At 38.4% G+C, this 22,643-nt stretch overlaps 1 protein-coding gene across 15 annotated transcripts in view; it reads left to right on the forward strand.

Annotated features, from left to right (window-relative positions):
- The window catches only part of SKAP1 (src kinase associated phosphoprotein 1), a 300,217-nt gene that overhangs the window by 21,577 nt on the left and 255,997 nt on the right, over window positions 1-22,643 (forward strand). For all 15 annotated transcript variants that reach the window (XM_055257337.2, XM_055257339.2, XM_063628803.1 and 12 more), the window contains exon 2: window positions 12,662-12,767. In XM_055257337.2, coding sequence (XP_055113312.2) covers window positions 12,662-12,767 — 106 coding nt within the window. The remainder of the gene's footprint in view (window positions 1-12,661; window positions 12,768-22,643) is intronic.

Raw genomic sequence — 22,643 nt, forward strand, 5'->3', positions numbered from 1 at the left:
GGCTGATCACTTAGTGGAAAACCCATCAGATTGATGGGGAGCTTGGTTAAATAGAGAGGTGACCTATCGAGGGAACTTGTTAAGTCTCTTTGCTGTTCAGTAGTGAGTAGTGAAGTACAGCAGTGAAGTTGCTCAGGCACCTGCAGATCACATTCACTGTGAGTAGCACCATCTTCTAAATTGAAGGGCAAATGTATTATATATTGGTCTACAGTTTCTTTCCTTAATATCTTAATCATAAAGTTTTGGCATTGGGGAATACTTCTGTTTTACTACAGTTTTGTCACTAGTAGATATAAATACCATTAGATGACATTTTTGCCACTTATCAGGAAATTTTTTAGATTTTTTTAACCTATTAAAGAAATATACAATGAATCAATAGTATTGAAACATCTTTACATTCCCAGTATAAGCTTTACATTAATATTTTAATGTATTACTAAGTTTGATTTACTAGTATTTTATATAGGATTTTTGTCTGTCTACTAACCTTAAACTAATTGCTTTCTGTGCTTTTAGAATTAGGGCTATGCTAGCTTTTACCAAATATTTGAACTTTTCCTCTTTTTGTATGCTCTGGGATAGTTTATATAAAGTGAGAATTATTTATTACTCAAAGGGTTGAAAGACAAGTATAAAACTATCTAAACTTGAACTTAATAAATAAAAAACATTTTGGCAACTTTCTTTCCGCCTGCTTATTAGCTTATTCAGAATTCAGGTTTTTCATTTCTCAATTTAGTTTTAGAAATTTATATTTTTCTCAGTGACTTTTCATTGAGATTTTCAAATTTATTTGCCTGGTATTTTATTTTGTTTACATGGCACTTTATTTTTCAAAATAGCTTCTTAAAGGGATAAAATGATTCTCGTTATCACAAAACTTAAATTGTTTATAAAAGTACAAAGAAAAAAATTAAAAGCACTTGAACTCTTACCACTTTTGTAAAGTATTTCATGATCTTTCTAAAAATTTTATTTGTTTTTGCTCCTTTTATTCTGCCTATTTTTTGTATATTTGCGCTTTCTCTCCTTTTTTCTTGATTGCATTTACTAATGGTTTATCATTTTGCTGGATTTCCGCCACCTCTGAAAAATTCCAGCTCTTACACTTACACTTATGTAGCATTTATATATTCCTCTCCTGCCTTTTTTTTTTTTTTTTTTTTTCTGGAGACAGAGTCTCACTGTGTTGCCCATGCTGCAGTGCAGTGGCACGATCTCAGCTCACTAAAGCCTTCATCTCCTGGGCTCAAGCAATCCTCCTGCCTGAGCCTTCAAAGTAACTGGGACTACAGACATGTGCCACCATGCCTGGCTAATTTTTGTATTTTTCTGTGGAGTTTCATCATGTTGCCCAGGCTGGTCTCGAACCCCTGGGCTCAAGCAATTTGCCTGCCTGGGCCTCCTAAAGTGTTGGGATTACTGAGCCACTGCACCTGGCCTTTCCTCCCTATTTTTAAGACTTATGATTTTTACCACTAAGTTGTACAATGGAACTCTTTAAAAAAAAATAAAACCGTACGTGAAATCCTGGCATATAAAAGCCAAGCATTTGTGATTAAATCAAAGGGGAGTGAGGAGAAGGGAATTTCCCACTCTTTCTCTTTCTTATCAGAGGCTTGTGAGTCCAGAGAGCACTGTTAGAAAACCATTGTTCTGATACACTAATTTCTGCTTTTATCTTTATTGTTTCCTTCCTCCTTTTTCCCATAGACTTGTTTTATTGCTCTGTTCTGACTTGAGTTTGGTGTTTATTGCATTTACTTTCGTTCGTTCTTATTTAACACTGAAAATATTTAAGTCTATGAATTTGTCACTCCATGATGCTGGTCATATCTTATAACATTTTATATAGGCTGTTTTCTCCTAAGTGGTAATTATAATTTTTTAGTTTCTCTTTGACTCATAATGTATGTAGGAGTATGTGTTTTTAAAGTTTAAGTGTAGTGGGGTTTGTTTACTCTTTTTAATATCAAGTTCTGGTTTTATTTCACTGTGGTAATAAAATAAGATCTTTCTAGGCCAAACACGTTGGCTCATGCCTGTAGCACTTTAGGAGCTGAGGCAGGAGGATCTCTTGAGCCCAGGAGTTCAAGACTAGCCTGGGCAACATGGCGAAACCCTATCTCTACAAAAAATTTTTAAAAATTGGTCGGGTGCAGTGGCTCACACCTGTAATCCCAGCACTTTGGGAGGCAGAGGCAGGCAGATCACTTGAGATCAGGAGTTTGAGACCAGTCTGACTAACATCGTGAAACCTCATCTCTACTAAAAATGCAAAAATTAGCCAGGCGTGGTCGTGGGCACCTCTAATCCCAGCTACTTGGGAGGCTGAGGCAGGAGAATCACTTGAACCTGGGAGGCGGAGGTTGTAGTGAGCCGAGATCGCGCCACTGCACTCCAGCCTGGGTGACATAAGTTAGACTCTGTCGCAAAATAAATAAATAAATAAATAAATAAATTAGGGGGACATGAGCCTTTAGTCCCGGCTACTTGGGAGGCTGAGGTGGGTGAATCACTTGAGCCCGGGAGGTTGAGGCTGCAGTGAGCCACGATTGTGCCACTGCACTCCAGCGTGGGTGACAAGGCAAGACCCTGTCTCAAAAATAAAGAAAAAAAATTTCCAATTTTAAATTGTTAAGAAATTATTGATATTTCCTATAATTCAGTGTTTAATCAATATTTATAAATTTTCCATGGTAGTTTGTAAAGTTTGTATTCTGCTTTTTTGTTTGTTTGTTTGTTTTTTTGAGACGGAGTCTCGGTCTGTCGCCAGGCTGGAGGGCAGTGGCACGATCTCGGCTCACTGCAACCTCCGCCTCTCAGGTTCAAGCCATTCTCTTGCCTCAGCCTCCCGTGTAGCTGGGACTACAGACGCGTGCCACCACGCCCAGCTAATTTTTGCATTTTTAGTAGAGATGGGGTTTCACCATGTTGGCAAGGATGGTCTCGATCTCTTGACCTCGTGATCCACCCGCCTCAGCCTCCCAAAGTGCTGGGATTACAGGTGTGAGCCACTGCGCCCAGCCTGTACTCTGTTTTTAGGTTACAAAGTTTAGTTCACTTCTTCTCACTTCTATTATCTTCTCTGTTAATTATATTATTTGAATCCTCTATATCTGCACTGATCATCGTAGTAGCCGTTCTCTATCTGTGGCTATTGAGCGTTTGAAATGTAACTAGTCTGAACTGAGATGTAAGTATAAAATGTACAAAATGCACACTCAGGGCCGGGCATGGTGGCTCACACCTGTAATCCCAGCACTTTGGGAAGCCGAGACAGGCGGATCACCTGAGGTTAGGAGTTCAAGTCCAGCCTGATCAACATGGTGAAACCCCATCTCTACTAAAAATACAAACATTAGCCAGGCATGGTGGTGGGCGCCTGTAATCCCAGCTACTCAGGAGGCTGACAGGAGAATCACTTGAACCCGGGAGGCGAAGGTTGCAGTGAGCCGATACAGCGCCATTGCACTCCAGCCTGAGTGACAAGAGTGAAACTCTGTCCAAAAAAAAAAAAAAAAAAAAAGAAAGAAAGAAAGAAGGAAGGAAGGAAGAAAGAAAGGAAAGAAAGAGGCTGGGCACGGTGGCTCACGCTTGTAATCCCAGCACTTTGGGAGGCCGAGGCGGGCGGATCACGAGGTCAGGAGATCGAGACCACAGTGAAACCCCGTCTCTACTAAAAATACAAAAAATTAGCCGGGCGTGGTGGCGGGCGCCTGTAGTCCCAGCTACTTGGAGAGGCTGAGGCAGGAGAATGGCGTGAACCCGGGAGGTGGAGCTTGCAGTGAGCCGAGATCACGCCACTGCACTCCAGCCTGGGCGACAGAGCAAGACTCTGTCTCAAAAAAAAAAAGAAAGAAAGAGAGAAAGAAAGAGAAAGAAAAGAAAGAAAGAAAAGAAAATGCACACTGGGTTTTGAAGATGTAATGCCAAAAAAGCAAAATAGCCCAGGAATAATTTTTATATTGGTTACATATCGAAATAATATTTTTGGTTAAATAAAAAATAAATACTATTAAAGTTAATTTCATCCCTCTTTTTAATACTTTTTAAATAAGGCTACTAGAAAATTTAAAATGAAATGTGTAGCTTCCATTCTGTTTCTGCTGGACAGCACTCCAAATCATTATTTATTTTTGTCTACTTCATCTATCCAAGACTAGTAGTAACATTAAAATGTCGGTTTTTTTTTTTTAGAATTTCTGCTTCTCTCACAGTTTTCACTGTATATATTTTAGTGTGCTACTTAGCACATAACAGGTCATATCTATTGTGCATTGTACTTTACATCAAATGAAATTACCATCTTTGGCCTTTTAAAAATAGTTTCTTTAATTCTATTTTGATACGAATTATTGCCATTCTTGCTTTTAAAAAATCATTTTGCCTAGGATGTTTTGTACACCTCTCTTTTTTTATTTTCAGCTTCATTGGTTTCGGATATCTTTTAAATAGTAATTAAACTTGTTTAATTTTTTGATACAGTACAAAAATTTTTGCTTTTAATACAGAAGTCTAACTTTTCACAATTGTCATCTTATTTTATGAGTTCCACTTTTATGCTATGTTGCTTTTTTCTATATTTTATTATATTGAATATTTTAAAAATCTTTAATTCTACTTTTATTACATTTACACTTCGAAAAATCATAGTTAAACCCATTGTCTTTAATTATCACTATCAAGGATGAAGTAGTATCCATTGACCCTATGTAAATGTGTAATTTAGTATATATTTTCCTCTCTATTCATTTTCTAACTAGGAATTATACTATTTTTACATTTTTTACATTGTCTCACCATACGAATTTTTGTTTTGGTTTTGTTTTTATAGAGTTTCACCCTTCTTGCCCAGGCTGGAGTGCAATGGCGTGATCTTAGCTCACTGCAACCTCTGCCTCCTGGGTTCCAACAATTCTCCTGCCTCAGCCTCTGGAGTAGCTGGGATTACAGGCATGTGCCACTACGCCCAGCTAATTTTGTAATTTTAGTAGACATGGGGCTTCTCCATGTTGGTCAGGCTGGTCTCGAACTCCCAACCTCAGGTGATCCGCCCGCCTCAGCCACCCAAAGTGCTGGGATTACAGGTGTGAGCCACCTCGCCCAGCCAAGACTTATTTTTGATATTAATATTTTTATAAATTTTAAACCATATAGACCACAGTGATTTCGATTTTTTTTTTTTTTTTTTTTTTTTTTTGAGACAGAGTCTCACTCTGTCGCCCAAGCTGGAGTGCAGTGGCGTGATCTCAGCTCACTGCAATCTTCACCTCCCAGGTTCAAGGGATTCTCCTGCCTCAGCTTCCCAAGTAGCTAGGATTACAGGCGCCCACCATCATGCCTGGCTAATTTTTTAATATTTTTAGTAGAGATGGGTTTTCGCCATGTTGGCCAGGCTGGTCTCAAACTCCTGACCTCAAGTGGTCTGCCCGCCTCCGCCTCCCAAAGTGCTGGGATTATAGGCGTTACCCACTGTGCCTGGCTGTGATCTAGATTTAACTTGTTTTGCAGTTTGACATTTATCACCACCTCTTTCTCTTTGTGGATCAGAGTATATACTTGACAAGATTTTCTCCTTCTATATGGCCAAGCCAACATCCTGACTATGCTTAGAATTCTTAGAGCACACCATTTTTCCTTTAAAATTTTGTACACATCTCATCTTCTGATGCTTATTTTGTAGCAAGGCCATTTTGATTTTGTTGTTCTTGTTGCTGTTGTTCTGTAGGTGTCTTATTTTTTCTCTCTGGGTGCTTGAGAGATGTTTTCACTTCCCTTGAAATTTTGAAAGCTCAAAAGGACATGTATAGGTGTTGTTATTTATACACACACACACACTGATACATATATATATTTTTTAACTATGATTTTCAAAGTGTAAATGTAATAAAAAAATTCAATATAGTATTTTGAGACAGAGTCTTGCACTGTCGCCCAGCTGGAATGCAGTGGGTTAATCATAGCTCTCTGCAACCTTGAACTCCTGGGCTCAATGGATCCTCCTGTCTCAGCCTCCCGAGTAGCTGCAGGCATGCACCACCATGTCCAGCTAATTTAAAACTTTTTTTTTTTTTTTTTTTTTGTAGAGACAGGATCTTGCTTTTTGCTCAGGCTTGTCTTGAACTCCTGAGCTCAAGCAATTCTCCTACCTTGGCTTCCCAAAGTGCTGAGATTACAGGTATTTATTTATTTTTTTAAACAGCTTCAATGAGATATAATTCACATACTATACAACTCACACATTTAAAGCATACAACTCAATGGCTTCTAGTATGTTCACAGAATTGTGTAACTATCACCACAGTAAATTTTAGAACATTTTCGTTACACCAAAAGAAAACCTGAACCTCTTAGCCTTCACTCCCTGACTTTCTTTATCTACTTTCTGTCTCTGTAGATCTGCCTATTCTACACATTTCATGTAAATGGAATCATATGATATGTGGTCCTTTGTGACTGGCTCCTTTCACTTAGCATAATGATTTTAAAGATTCATCCATGTTGTAGCACATATCAGCATTTCATTTCCTTTTATTGCTGAATAATATTCCATTGTATGCTACATTTTATTTATCCATTCATCAGTTAATGGACATTTGGGTTGTTTCTACTTTTTAGCTATTAAGAATAATGCTGCTATGCCAGGCGTGGTGGCTCACGCCTGTAATTCCAGCAATTTGGGAAGCCAAGGCAGGCAGCTTGCTTGAGTCTAGGAGTTCAAGACCAGCCTGGGCGATGTGATGAAACCCCATCTCTACTAAAAATACAAAAATTAACCCAGCATGGTGGCATGCACCTGTAGTCCCAGCTACTTGGGGGGCTGAGGCACGAGAATCACTTGAACCCAGGAGGCAGAGGTTGCAGTAAGCTGAGATTGCACCACTACCCTCCAGCCTGGCCGATAGAGTGAGACTGTCTCAAAAAAAAAGAATAATGCTGCTATGAACATTTGTGTAAAGTTTTTGTGTGAGCACCTATTTTCATTTCTTTTGGGTATTTCCTAGTAATATAATTTCTGGATCCTGTGATAATTCTCTGTTTAGCCTTTTGAGAAACTGCTAGATTATTTTTGTAAGTGGCTGCACTGTTTTACATTCCTACCAGCAATGTATAAGGTTTCCAGTTTTTCTACATTTTCAACAACATTCATTGTTGTTCGTTTTGCCTGTAACCATTCTAGTGGGTATGAAGTGGTATTTCATGATTTTGATTTGCATTTCCCCGATGGCTAGTGATATTGAACATTTTTTAATGTGCTTATTGGTCGTTTGTGTATCTTCTTTAAAGATATGTCTATTCAGTTCCTTTTCTTATTTTTCAGTTGGGCTATTTGTCTTATTATTATTGAAATATAAGAGTTTTAATATATTCTACATACAAGTCTTTCATCTGCTATATGATTTGCAAAAGCTTTCTCTCATTCTGTGGGTTATCCTTTTGCTTTCTTGTTGGCCTTCTTTGAAGCATAATAGCTTTTAAATTTGATGATGCCGTTTGTCTATTTTTTTATTTGGTTGCTTTTTTTTCTTGGTGTCATATCTAAGAAACCATTACCTAATCCAAGGACACAAAGATTTACACCTGTATTTTTCTAAGAGTTTCATAGTTTTAGCTCTTATATTTAGGTCTTTGATCCATTTTTAGTTAATTTTTTAAATGGTGTGAGGTAGGAATCCAACTTCATTCTTTTGCAAGTGTATACTCAGTTGTCTCAGCACCATTTGTTGAAAAAACAACTTTTTCAACATTTAATTGTCTTGGCCCTCTTGCAAAAATTGACCATAAGTGTGAGGGTTTATTTCTGGATTCCCAATTCTATTCCTTTGAACTTTATCTCTGTCCTTATGCCAGTACCATGTTTTCCTAATTGCTGTAGTTTTGTAGTAAGTTTTGAAGTTAGGAAGTGTGAGTCCTCCAAATTTGTCTTTCTTTTTCTTTTCTTTTTTTTTTTTTTTTTTTTTTTTTTTGAGACAGAGTCTTGCTCTGTTGCCCAGGTTGGAGTGCAGTGGCACAATCTCGGCTCACTGCAACCTCCACCTCCCAGGTTCAAACAATTATTCTGCCTCAGCCTCCCAAGTGGCTGGGATTACAGGCACTAGCCACCACACTCAGCTAATTTTTGTATTTTTAGTAGAGATGGGTTTCTTCATGTTGACCAGTCTGGTCTTGAACTCCTGACCTCTGGTGATCCACCCGCCTCAGCCTCCCATAGTGCTGGGATTACAAGTGTGAGCCATCACGCCCGGCCATTGTCTCTCTTTTTCAAAATTGTTTTGGCTATCAGGATTCCTACATTTCCAAGTTAATTTTAGGATTAGCTTTTCAATTTCTACAAAAAAAGCCAGCTGGGATTTTGATAGGGGTTACATAAAAGCTTTAGATCAATTTGGGGAGTATTGCCATTTTAACAATATTAAGTCTTCTGATCATGAACATAGAATATGTTCTATTTATTCGTAAGTGCTTAATTCTTAATTATTTTACCTGCTTTATTTCTTTTCTTTTTTTTTTTAATTTTTATTTTTGAGATAAGGTCTTGCTCTGTCACCCAGCCTGGAGTGCAGTGATGTGATCTCAGCTCACTGCAGCCTCAACCTCCTTGGGCTCAAGTGAGGCCACCTTAGCCTCCCGAGCAGCTGGGACCACAGATGAGCACCATCATGCCTGGCTAATTTTTGTATTTTTTGTAGAGGCGGGGTTTCATCATGTTGACCAACTCCTGGGCTCAAATGATCTGCCCGCTTTGGCCTCCCAAAGTGCTGAGAATAATCCCAAGCATGGACCACCATGCCCATCCTACATGCTATCTTAAATGGAATTTTATTAATGTCCTTTTTGTTTGTTCATTGCCACTATATAGAAATACAGTTGATTGGTTGGGCATGGTGGCTCACATCTATAATCCCAGCACTTTGGGAGGCCCAGGTGGGTGGATCACCTGATGTCAGGAGTTTGAGACCAGCCTAGCTAATGAGGAGAAACCCTGTCTCTACTAAAAATACAAAAATTAGCCAGGTGTGGTGGTGCGTGCCTGTAGTCCCAGCTACTCAGGAGGCTGAGGCAAGATAATCGCTTGAACCCAGGAGCCAGAGGTTGTAGTGAGCCGAGATCATGCCGCTACACTCCAGCCTGGGAGGCAGAGTGAGATTCCGTCTCAAAAAAAAAAAAGAAAAGAAAAAAGAAATATAGTTGATTTTTGTACATTGATCTTATATCCTGCAAACTTGCTGAACTCTTTTATTAGTTTTAATAGTTTTTTAATAGATTCCTTAGGGTGTTCCATATACAAGATGTCATCTGCAAATAGAAATAGTTTTACTTCTTCCTTTCCAGTTTGAATGCTTTTTATTTCATTTTCTTGCTTAGTTGTCCTGGCTGGCATCACCTGTACAATGTTCAGTATAAGTGGTGAGTACAGACACCCTTATCTTATTCCTGATCTAAGGAACATGGGGAAAGTGTTCAGTCTTTGACCATTTATTTTCTTTTTAATTTTTTTTTTTTGAAACAAGTCTTGCTCTGTCACCCAGGCTGGAGTGGTGCAGTCATGGCTCACTGCAGCCTCAACCCTCCAGGCTCAAGTGATCCTCCCACTTGAGCCTCTTGAGTAGCTAGGACTACAAGCATGCACCACAATGCCCAGCCAATTTTTTAAAAATTATTTTTTGTAGAGATGGGATCTCTCTGTATCATCTAGGCTAGTCTCAAAACTCCTGCCCTTAAGTGATCCTCTTGCCTTGGCCTCCCAAAAGGTTAGGATTACAGGCACGAGCCACCATGCCTGGCCAGTCTTTAATCATTAAGTACAATGTTAGCTGTGGGTTTGTGTTGATGCTTTTTATTAGTTTGAGGAAGCTTCCTTCTATTCCTAGTTTGTTGAGAATTTTTGTCACGAAGGGCTGTTGAATTTTGTTAAATGCTTCTTCTGTGTCTAGTGAGATGATCGTGTGGTTTTTTCCTTTATTCTATTGTTATATTACATAAATTGAATCTTAGATGCCATTTATTTTTGCCTTTTAATTCAGCTTCCCATTTCCTCATTTGTTAGCATTCAAAGGACCCTAGTGGAACCCATTAAATCACATATGCAATAGATACAATGCAGAGCTTGGATGTTGATGGTGGTCCTTTGTGAAATATTCAATTTCCAGGACTTTGTATCTCATCAAAAGTCCTAACAATGGCTATTTAGGATTTTTTGTTTGGTGGTTTTTTTGTTTGTTTGTTTGTTTTTGAGACGGAGTCTTGCTCTGTCTCCAGGCTGTAGTGCAGTGGTGCAATCTCAGCTCACTGCAACCTCCAACTCCCTGGTTCAAGTGATCCTCCTGCCTCAGCCTCCCGAGTAGCTGGGTCTACAGGGGTGTGCCACCATGCCCAGCTATTTTTTTTTTGAGATGGAGTCTCGCTCTGTCACCCAGGCTGGAGTGCAGTGGCACGATCTCGGCTCACTGCAAGCTCCGCCTCCCAGTTTCATGCCATTCTTCTGCCTCAGCCTCTCCAAGTATCTGGGACTACAGGCGCCCACCACCACGCCCGGCTAATTTTTTGTATTTTTATTAGAGACAGGGTTTCACCGTGGTCTCGATCTCCTGACCTCGTGATCCACCCGCCTCGGCCTCCCAAAGTGCTGGGATTACAAGTGTGAGCCACCGCGCCCGGCCTAATTTTTGTATTTTTAGAGAGACGGGGGGGTTTCACCATGTTGGCCAGGATGATCTCAATCTCCTGACCTCATGATCTGCCCGCCTCGGCCTCCCAAATTGCTGAGATTACAGGTGTGAGCCACCGCACCCGGCCTGGTGTTGTCAAATGACGTGAATATAAAACAAATTTTTAGGTGTGCTTATCTAACTATATAAATTCATAGCAATATTTTGATAGTATATATCAGGGGTCCCCAACCTTTTTGGCACCAGGGACTGGTTTCATGGAAGACAATTTTTCCATGGACCGGGGGTGGGGGGATGGTTTGGGGATGATTAAAGAGCATTAGATTTATTATGCACTTTATTTCTGTTATTATTACATTGTAATATATAATGAAAAAATTATACAACTCACCATAATGTAGAATCAGTGGAGGCTTGAGCTTGTTTTACTGCAACTAGATGGTCCCATCTGGGAGTGACAGGGGTCAGTTACAGATCGTCAGGCATTAGATTCTCATAAGGAGCACACAACCTAGATCCCTCACATACACAGTTCACAATAGGGTTTGTGCTCCTATGAGGATCTAATGCTGCCACTGATCTGACAGCAGATGGAGCTCAGGTGGTAATGCAAGTGATGGCGACCAGCTGTAAATACAGATGAAGCTTCACTTGCTCACCTGCTGCTCACCTCCTGCCATGTGGCCCTTTATTTAGAATTTCATAATTATCAGATCACTGAGGAAATAAGGTTCCTGTGTGTGGCCCAGGGGTTGGGGACCCCTGATATATATGATACAGTTTCATATTACAGGCACAATTTTTGGAGGTGGAAAATTTTAACTATATTATTTATACACTTTTGGGGGATGACAAACCTTTTGTGCAGAATAAAATGTGTAGCCAATGTTTCTGGCAGTTGTAATCATTATCAATGTATTTTGTCTTTGAAAATTTGTAGAACCACCACCCCCCCCGCAATTTCTTCCTTCAACATAACATCATTTGTTTCATATTATGTATTTCCATCATGTCCCTATTTTATAACGTATGTTCACATTAATTGCAGTTCCCTTCTCTTGGAGATATTTGTCTTTCTCATGTGGGTTCCTTCACTTGGTTGTATTGTCGTTTTCACTGATGATGCATCTGCTAATTAATATTTCTTTGAATGCCTGCCCTTTTGTTCTTGATTTTTGCAGTTCAGCTCTATTTTTTATTTCGGCTCTATTTATTGGTATTTCTTTCTAGCTTCTATTGGGCTGTGACCTTCTGTGACTTATTTATAATATTTACATGTTTATGAAATTGACAGTCCAGGCCGGGCGCGGTGGCTCATGCCTGTAATCCCAGCAGTTTGGGAGGCCGAGGCAGGCTGATTGTCTGAGCTCAGGAGTTCGAAACCAGCCTGGGCAACATGATGAAAACCCGTCTCTACTAAAATACGAAAAATTAGCCGGGCTTGGCGGCGTGCGCCTGTAGTCCCAGCTACTCAAGAGGCTGAGGCAGGAGAATCGCTTGAACTTGGGAGGTGAAGGTTGCAGTGAGCCAAGATGACGCCACTGCACTCCAACCTGGGCAACAGAGTGAGACTCCGTCCCCCCACCAAAAAAAAAAGAAAGAAATTTACAGTCCATTCTCTGCCATCAGTAATAATTAATATGTAAATATTTACTTAAAATGATTTAGAAAATAGTTGTTTCTTATGGCTAATATATGTGATTGTTTTCTAAATTCATAGCAAGGTCTTGGATTATTAGAACATGTTACCTACAGGTATATATAAAATTTTAGTTATTATTTATTCTGGTAACGTATACAAAATATAAATTTTACCATCTTAACTGTTATAAAGTATAAGTTCTGTGGCATTAAGCACATTCACATTGTGCCACAACTATAAAGTTTTTAAAAAGAAAACAATACCCATTTCTTAATCCTTCTGATTTTCCTTTCTTCCTTAGTACATCTTTTCTGTTTTATCAACTTTCCTTTTCTTTCAGATGCTGAAGAGTTTCTGGCAGAAGGTTTGCGGAATGAGAACCTCAGCGCTGTTGCAAGGGATCACAGAGACCATATTCTACGGGGCTTTCAGCAAATCAAAGCCAGGTTTGTATAAACTGGTTCCATTAATCTTCTTCATAAGCTTTAAAACAATTTATAATCAGTAAAATAAAGTCACAAGGTAACACATACCTATCATAGTTCTTTATACTTGGCAGAAACTTAATAAATGTTTACTGAATTGAATTGGAGGCAGGCAAGCATAGTTAGTGTAGTTTACCAAAATAAAAATGTTTTGATAATTATGTATGTATCTTGAGGTAATTATTTTGCTTTTAGCTTTGGATTTTTATGTTAGCCTTTATTGACCACTTTTGCATTTAACTAAAAAAATGGTGAAAGCTAAACATTTATACTTGTCCAAATTATTAACGAGGAAGTGTTAGGCAGTATGAGATAATGTTCATTATGATTTTTGGTACTGATTTTACTTCCACATCTCCTTCCCTCATAGAAAACTTAAATGAGACTTATCAAGTTGATTCTTTGACCATATTGAGACGTTTTATTCCTGGACTGGGTTGAAATATTATGTTCATTTTTTTTAAATAAGAGGCCCTGACGTAATTTGTGCATTTTAGAATGTGAGCATCTGACAGATGCAGACACTTGCTTGGGGAAAAAAATAAAAATTTTCCTTTATAATGTATTTTCTGACCACCTGTTGCTTGAAATGGGTAACTGAATGAGAGCAAGGGATAAGTGAGTGTTCCTTTAGCCTTTTCAAACCTGGTGGCAATGTGATTCAGAATGTTTAAACTGAATATTCTTAGAAAAGGAAGAGCATCTGCAGGGTTATGGTTGGGATTTAATTTGCGTGGCTGACCGTTCTTAGTATCTGCTCTAAAAACCTCATTGAAACTCCGTAGAAGCAGAGAATTTTATCCTTCAGAAGGGCACAGCCAGAATCTATTCCATTCAGGAATGTGAGAGAACCTCATGAGATGCCCTGCTGGATCTTAATCGATCTTTCCTGCTGGCTAATTAAGCATCACTTTTACTAAGCAACTGGGGACTGTGTAATTATCAGCCTGGGTTGCCCTGAATAATTGAAACAAACAGAATGCAGAAGATGGGAGATTTTTGCAAAAGTGGAAATATCTATAATTTTTGGTAGGTTGAAAGAGTGTTTAAAATAAAGTTCTCCATAATGTTATTTTATTAATAGATAAGCTTAGGCTTAGTTACATACCTGGAGACTTAGTAACCTATAGAATTTTTTTTATTTCACAAGTTTGCGTTTGTATTTTATGATTACTGTAAGGGTGGCATGCGGAATAAAGGTGGAATTATTTTAAACTGGGAGACGAATGCCCTAAATATAATGGTGTATTTGGTGATTCTGTTGGTATAAATCTCTGATAGGGAATGCAAAAACACTTTTACTGCAGCTGTAGGTACAAATACACAATGAGGAGGAATTCTTTCCTGTATTTGTACCACAACATTGAGAAAGGACTAAATTTCAATCTTAAGTTGGTAATAAAAGGCAAATTATGGTAACTCATTACTGTCAGCTGCATATTATTATACCTCTTAATCCTCTTTTAAAATACATGCACACATGCACACACATGCATGAACACACACAGAAGCTGAATTTGTCATGGGGTAGAGTCAGTTTCTTGTTCTCAAATTCTTGTTCTCAAAGAACTTTCTGTGTGGTTTGTGGGGTAGACATTCAGGAAATCATCAGCAGGAACTTTAGGAAATATCTGCATTGTTGATGGGAGCTTTCTGTTCATTGACTTGTTGCAAGAAAGATGACACTTTATTTAGAATTTCATAATTATCAGATCACTGAGGAAATGAGGAGCCAGAAATTAGATACTGTACAAGAAAATGGAAAAACGAGGCTTTCCTCTGGCAAGCTGTTTGAAATTGCCTTACATCCACCCATTCAATCATCATTCTGTTAATGTAACCCTTGTTTTCCTGAATCCTCTTCTTCAGCCATATCACCTCTATTGTGCCATTTATGACTGCCACATTTACTTATGTTGTGTGGCAGTTATATGTCCCCCAAAAAGCTTGGCATAAAAAGAAATTTAGAAGGCATCAAACTTAAGAGTTAAACGTGTATGGCAGACTAAACGCAGTGGCTTACTCCTATAATCCCAGCACTTTGGGAGGCTAAGGCCAGAAGATCGCTTGAGGCCAGGAGTTTGAGACCAGCCTGGGCAACATAACAAAACTCTGTCTCTACAAAAAATAAAAAGTTAGCCAGGTGTGGTGGTATATGCCTGTGGTCCCAGCCACTTGGGAGGCTGAGGTAGGAGGATCACTTGAGCCTAGCAGGTTGAGGCTGCAGTGGGCCATGATCATGCCACTGCACTTCAGCCTGGGCAACCAAGTGAGACTCTGTCTCAAAAAAAAAAAGTAAAAAATAAACATATGGCAAATACATGAACCATACAGTAACATAAAAATAATTAAAATTAATGAAGATCTTTTAAAAGGTTTTCTTTTTAGTCATTTTTTTGTTTGTTTTTTGCTTTTTTTTTAGACAGTCTCACTCTGTGGCCCAGGCTGGAGTGCAGTGGCACAATCACAGCTCGCTGCAGCCTCGACCTCCTGGGCTCAAGCGATCCCCAGACCTCAGCCTCCTGAGTAGCTGCACATCACCATGCCTGGCTAATTTTTTACTTTTTGTAGAAACAGGGTGTCACTCTGTTGCCCAGGCTGGTCTGGAACTCTTGGACTCAAGCAGTTCTCCTGTCTTGGCCTCCCAAAATGCTGAGATTACAGGCCTGAGTCTCTGTGCCTGGCCTCTTTTTAGTCAGATTAAAACAATAATATTTTAGGAGTTTGGTAAATTTGGGGGGGTGGCAACCTATCTAAAACTATAATTTAGCACTTCAAGCCTTATTTGGAAGGCAGATAAATCTCTAGCAAGATAATCTGGAAAAGCCACTACTAGATAAATGTAAATTATGTATTTACACACACATATATATATATTTTACAACTTTCCACTCTCTTTGTTGTTTCCTTGCTTCCTTTAATTCTTTCCTCAGCGTGTATTGCTCTAGAAACAAAAGGGTGGAAAGAAATAAAAATAGCACTGCCTCTGATTCTTGGTAAACTTTAGGGGCTTAGCTCTTATTTTTATGACTGGCTTGGCATTCACTGGTATTTGCCATGGTTGTGGACTTGCTGTAAATGGAAGCATCTGACTCCATCACAGCTATTATAATGTGTTTTTTGCTATTTTTTGTTGTCTAGAGTGAGTGACCACAGGAAAAGACAATTGTGTCAAGAATCATGGGTGTTCTCCAAGTGCTCATCTGTTTTTCAGTACAAATCACTTTAGCTATTCTGTTTTTAGACTTAGAAACAAAAAATAGCTATCTTTTTTTAGACTTAGAAACAAAAAATAAAATCCTATCTATATTTACATACTCTTTTCTTTTTGTTTGAAAGTGTTACCAATGAAGGCTAATATTTTCCATGTAACACAAAATAAAAACGGATAGCAATTTCTGTGATTCCAAGGAAATGAAGCCCTGTTGTGGTATTTGTTGTCCTAAGCTGTGATTTTCATTGCTGTTCTTAAAAACTATACAGCTTTCACATTCTAAGTCCAAGTTTTCATTGAGCCCTTTGGAGAATGGCTAGTATGAAAGCCAGGCAAAGGCACTTCCTGCTTTATTACGATGGTCACTGCAGGATTAGCACCAGATGAGAGACACCTGGAATGAAGCAGTTGTGATCTACACTCAGACACTTGATGGCATTCTAACTCATTGGGAGAAACAGTAGAGCATTTTTTAAATGTTTGATTCAGTGGAGGCCATCTGACTGCAAGAATACGCTGAGAGTGGGCGAGGGATAAAGAAAATATAATTTTTTTTTTTTTTTTTTGAGACCGAGTCTCTGTTGCCCAGGCTAGAATGCAGTGGTGCGATCTTGGTTCATTGCAACCTCCACCTTCCAGGTTCAGGCGATTCTTGTGCCTCAGTCTCCCGAGTAGCTGGGATTACAGGCATGAGCCACCACGCCTGGCTAAAGTTTTTTGTATTTTTAGTAGAGATGGGGTTTTACCATGTTGGCCAGGCTGTTCTCTCCTGACCTCGGGTGATCCACTCACCTTGGCCTCCCACAGTGCTGGGATTACAGGAGTGAGCCACCACACCCAGCCAAAAATAGAATATTTTTATTGCTGAGATATGGCTTAATTTCTCTCTTGGTGGCTCTTCTTGGATAACTAGTCATTTATGCTCCCTGTTGGAAGTGAAGGACAGAGCCAATGGAAGCAAACTTGGAGTATCGTTTCCTTCTGTGAAACTTAGTAATGCTGAAGGAGTTCCAAAAAGAGACCAGGAGATTTATATCATATTGAGATGGAAAGAAATAAAGAAATACATTTTGTGTAACAGGGTTATGGCACAAAACTCAGGACATTTAAACTACAGGCTGAAAGAATATCTTGAACATGTCTCATTTGTGGGTGGCTAACCTATAGCTCTGTGTGAAACATGATATACTAGTAAAATCTCATAAAAATAATTCTGACTTCCTTTGGGAATTTCACGTTTTCTTTTCAGCTTAACATGGATTTAGCTTTAAAACAAGATTTAGCTTAAGAATGTATAATTCTAATATTTTTGTATTATAGGAAGAAAGACAAGGAGTTAGCCTGATAAAACTCTTGGGAGCAAGAGTTTTGAAGTAGTATACTGTAAATATAATTACCATTAATTATATAGAGAGTTTTACTTTTCTTAAATGTTAATTATTGAGCTTAAAAATCCCCAAAACAAAACACATTCAAATGAAGTAGGCTTATCAAAAGAACTAATGTATAATGTGCTATTAGTACATTTGTGTTATTCACAAGTTTCAAGATTTGCTCATAACATCTTTTTCTGTTATTTAATTTTGCTACTTGTACTGGAGCTTCAGTGCCAATGCAGAAAAAAAAAAAAAAAAAGGAGGAGGCACTTGAATGATCCATCTAAGTTTAAATAGCTCTGAAAAGGCTCAAAAGTCATAGCAATAATTTGACCACATCTGGAAGGTTAATAACTCATTTCTTCCTTTTTCAGTCTTATCCCTCCCTCCCATCCTTAAAAGAAGAAAAAAAAAAAACCCACAAGTTCAACATTATTTCTCAACTCATCAGTTATATCAGCCAAATTTTTGCTTAGTTCTCTGTTATTCAATGGATGAATGTTGAGATTTCACAACTGAGTTAGAGTTTTGTGAATCTACTTCTCTAGGGATGAGAGGTTGTATTTATTGCTCTTTTAATCTGGAATGCCCTACAGGTGAGAATGATAGAATATTACTTACTGTTGATCTCTTGGCTTAACTTTTAAGACCTGGTAAGGAAGACCATCTTTTTTTTTTTTTTTTTTTTTTTATTATACTTTAGGTTTTAGGGTACTTGTGCACAATGTGCAGGTTTGTTACCTATGTATCCATGTGCCATGTTGGTTTGCTGCACCCATTAACTCGTCATTTAGCATTAGGTATATCTCCTAATGCTGACCCTCCCCCCTCCCCCCACCCCACAACATTCCCCGGAGTGTGATGTTCCCCTTCCTGTGTCCATGAGTTCTCATTGTTCAATTCCCACCTATGAGTGAGAACATGCAGTGTTTGGTTTTTTGTCCTTGTGATAGTTTACTGAGAATGATGTTTTCCAGTTTCATCCATGTCCCTACAAAGGACATGAACTCATCATTTTTTATGTCTGCATAGTATTCTATGGTGTATATGTGCCACATTTTCTTAATCCAGTCTATCGTTGTTGGACATTTGGGTTGGTTCCAAGTCTTTGCTATTGTGAATAGTGCCGCAATAAACATACAAGTGCATGTGTCTTTATAGCAGCATGATTTATAGTCCTTTGGGTATATACCCAGTAATGGGATGGCTGGGTCAAATGGTATTTCTAGTTCGAGATCCCTGAGGAATTGCCACACTGACTTCCACAATGGTTGAACTAGTTTACAGTCCCACCAACAGTGTAAAAGTGTTCCTATTTCTCCACATCCTCTCCAGCACCTGTTGTTTCCTGACTTTTTAATGATGGCCATTCTAACTGGTGTGAGATGGTATCTCATTGTGGTTTTGATTTGCATTTCTCTGATGGCCAGTGATGATGAGCATTTTTCATGTGTTTTTTGGCTGCATAAATGTCTTCTTTTGAGAAGTGTCTGTTCATGTCCTTCGCCTACTTTTTGATGGGGTTGTTTTTTTCTTGTAAATTTGTTTGAGTTCATTGTAGATTCTGGATATTAGCCCTTTGTCAGATGAGTAGGTTGCAAAAATTTTCTCCCATTCTGTAGGTTGCCTGTTCACTCTGATGGTAGTTTCTTTTGCTGTGCAGAAGCTCTTTAGTTTAATTAGATCCCATTTGTCAATTTTGGCTTTTGTTGCCATTGCTTTTGGTGTTTTAGACATGAAGTCCTTGCCCACGCCTATGTCCTGAATGGTATTGCCTAGGTTTTCTTCTAGGGTTTTTATGGTTTTAGATCTAACATGTAAGTCTTTAATCCATCTTGAATTAATTTTTGTATAAGGTGTAACGAAGGGATCCAGTTTCAGCTTTCTACATATGGCTAGCCAGTTTTCCCAGCACCATTTATTAAATAGGGAATCCTTTCCCCATTGCTTGTTTTTGTCAGGTTTGTCAAAGATCAGATAGTTGTAGACATGCGGCATTATTTCTGAGGGCTCTGTTCTGTTCCATTGATCTATGTCTCTGTTGTGGTACCAGTACCATGCTGTTTTGGTTACTGTAGCCTTGTAGTATAGTTTGAAGTCAGGTAGCGTGATGCCTCCAGCTTTGTTCTTTTGGCTTAGGATTGACTTGGCGGTGCAGGCTCTTTTTTGGTTCCATATGAACTTTAAAGTAGTTTTTTCCAATTCTGTGAAGAAAGTCATTGGTAGCTTGATGGGGATGGCATTGAATCTATAAATTACCTTGGGCAGTATGGCCATTTTCACAATATTGATTCTTCCAACCCATGAGCGTGGAATGTTCTTCCATTTGTTTGTATCCTCTTTTATTTCATTGAGCAGTGGTTTGTAGCTCTCCTTGAAGAGGTCCTTCACATCCCTTGTAAGTTGGATTCCTAGGTATTTTATTCTCTTTGTTCTCATGTTACTTCTATAACACTGAGTCACTTGAAGATTCCCCTAATGATAATCTTATGTTTTCTTTTTAGGTTACTTACCCAAAATGTTGTTTGGAATTTTTTTTTTAAATAAATGCTACAAAAATGTACACATTACCAACCAAACCTTAAAACTTCTCTTTGATTTCTTTTATGGTACCCCCATGACTTTTTAAAAAATTTGGAATGTGACGCAGGAAATTTCATTTCTTGGGATTTTATTTTATTTCATGATTCTGTTGAAAATGAGTTGAGCATAAAGTGGGCTTTTATAATCACACCATGTGAATCATTTCTTCTTTGGATTCTGGATCTTCTCTCTTAGTGTGTAGCCTCCTCTAGTCTCCCTGAAGTACAGTGCTAGCAGGGTTGATAATGAAATGCAGTCCTGCTTATCACACTCAGCAAAGGGCTCAGAGAAGATGGGAAAAAAATCAATCCCACAGGAACTTCTCGAGTGCTAGACATCCATACTTAGCCCCCAAGCATTTAAAATGGAAATGAGATATCTTAGGGTTTTAGTTTTTGATTTACACAAGATGTCATTGCTTCCTTGGCAATAGGAATATTTTAGAGACCAACTGCTGACCTGTTTGGGAAGATGTCAGCCTATCGCCCCAGGTATGATGTAGTTTCTTCATATTTCTTTCAAAACTCTCAGCAGTGCTTTGCAGTAGCTTTGATTCTTTGGGCTTCAAAGGGTGTCCCTTCCAGGGCCAATCTTAGGAAAGAAAAAAAAAAACAGTGTAGGGGAACAAACAGCTCATAAAAGAAGTGCTATCCCTGTGGCAGCTCTTACTGTAGTCAGAAAATTAATAGAGAGTTTACAAACCAGTAATACTACAGCATGGCAAAGCCAAGAAAATTCCAATTTGATGCTGGTGCTTTGTTGTTATAAAATCCCCACTTGTAGTGAACCATTCTTAAATCATCCAGCTTCTAGTAGTTTTTATCACAGTGTGGTTTATATAAGATATATTATAATTAAATGCTGAAACTCAAAGCTCTCTCTTGAGTTTGTGAGCCTTGTTGAGGTTCTTATTATAATTTACAGAAAACTTTATGGCCACATAATCTCCAATTAGCTATTTCTCCAAGTTATATTAGTGAGTGACTCTCATTTGTAAATTCTACCATAACCACAAGGCCCATACAATTTGGTAATTTAGACCTTCTATCATGTTTACGAAGTGCCTTTGCTCTTTTGTTGATGAGAGAACTGATATATGAGAAATTACTCAAAGTAACAGAATTTGTTTAAATATTAGGATTTAGAATTTAGAATTTTATCTAGCCAAGCCATTAAAAAAATGAAGTGGCATCTTTCAAAGATTATTATTGGTTTAAAAAAACTGTAAACAAATATTGAAGTCTAGTTAATTATATGCATGCTGAATTGTTTGGGGATGGAGTGTTCTAATTTGAGCAGTTTGTTTTGGAATATATAAAAAATAACATGGATGGAAGGATATATGACAAAGCAAATAAAATGTGAATCACAGAATATATCCACTAGATTGTGGGTGTACATGTGTGTTCTTTCAACTTTTGTGCAGAGTTGAAAATTTTCATAATATAAAGATTTTTTATTGTTTGTTTGTTTGTTTGTTTCCTGAGACGGGGTCTCACTCTGTCACCCAGGCTGGAGTGCAGTGGCATGATCTTGGCTTACTGCAACCTCTGCCTCCCGGGTTCAAGCGATTCTCCTGCCTCAACCTCGAAAGTACCTGGGATTAGAGGCGCATGCCACCACGCCTGGCTAATTTTTGTATCTTTAGTAGAGACAGGGTTTCACCATGTTGGCCAGGCTGGTCTCAAACTCCTGACCTCATGATCCACCTGCCTCGGCATCCCAAAGTGCTGGGATTACAGGCGTGAGCCACCAAGCCCAGCCCCATAATATAATGTTATGAAAAATATTTGATTGGTTTGACTTTGCATTTCAGAAACCATGGATTTTATTCACTCTGGTTTCAGAAAATCATAGGATTCCTCCATACGGGATATGGTTTTTAAGGATGATAATTTTCTAGGAATAATCTTATTATTTTTGGGTAATACTGAACTGGGGGATAATCCTCCAGTTTGTTATTTCTGACATAAGTAACAGGAAGTAGCTAACTTTTGTACTTCTTTAAAACTTCGAAACCAGCAATTATTAGGAGCTAAAATTCAATTCAAACATTCTACCTGGGATATCCTGAAATTCTGATTTTTTTAAAAAAAAGGAAAGGTAATTTCTGACTTTTCTCATAAATTTGATAAAAGGAAAGCTAATATGAGATTGGTAGTCCAGTAGGAAATGGAACTCAATTTTATAATTTAAAAATCATTTTATGGTATTAAAAATGACAGAGGTTAGAAACAAAGCTCTTATTCTTTTATTGAACTAGAATTGAAAGTGGCAGAAAATCATTTTGGCCCTAGTGCAGTAAATGTTATCACTAAAACATGTTCAGGGGATATTAGGACAGTCTCTCAAGCACCAGAGACAAAAGTTCACAAAGCAAGAACTGATTTTTCTGTCCTTATCTTGAAATTATTAAATGTACAGGAGACATGAAGGTATCTTAGTTCTAAGAGGACTGGAGATGAAGTATATGTTGAAAGTGATAATATCTCCATTCTGGAGAGGTGAGATGGAGAGAAGAGATAGTGGCATGGGTGTTTCAGCAGTTACAGGCACGGTGGAGGGAAGAGAGTGCACAGGGATAGGAGGGTTCATGAACCAACACAGAGCTGAGAAATCCAAGAGCACAGAAAATTATACTCATGCAATATTGTGAGCTGATGA

The sequence above is a fragment of the Symphalangus syndactylus genome, chromosome 20 (genome assembly GCF_028878055.3).
Source record: "Symphalangus syndactylus isolate Jambi chromosome 20, NHGRI_mSymSyn1-v2.1_pri, whole genome shotgun sequence".
In the NCBI taxonomy this organism is placed as follows: Eukaryota; Metazoa; Chordata; class Mammalia; order Primates; family Hylobatidae; genus Symphalangus; species Symphalangus syndactylus.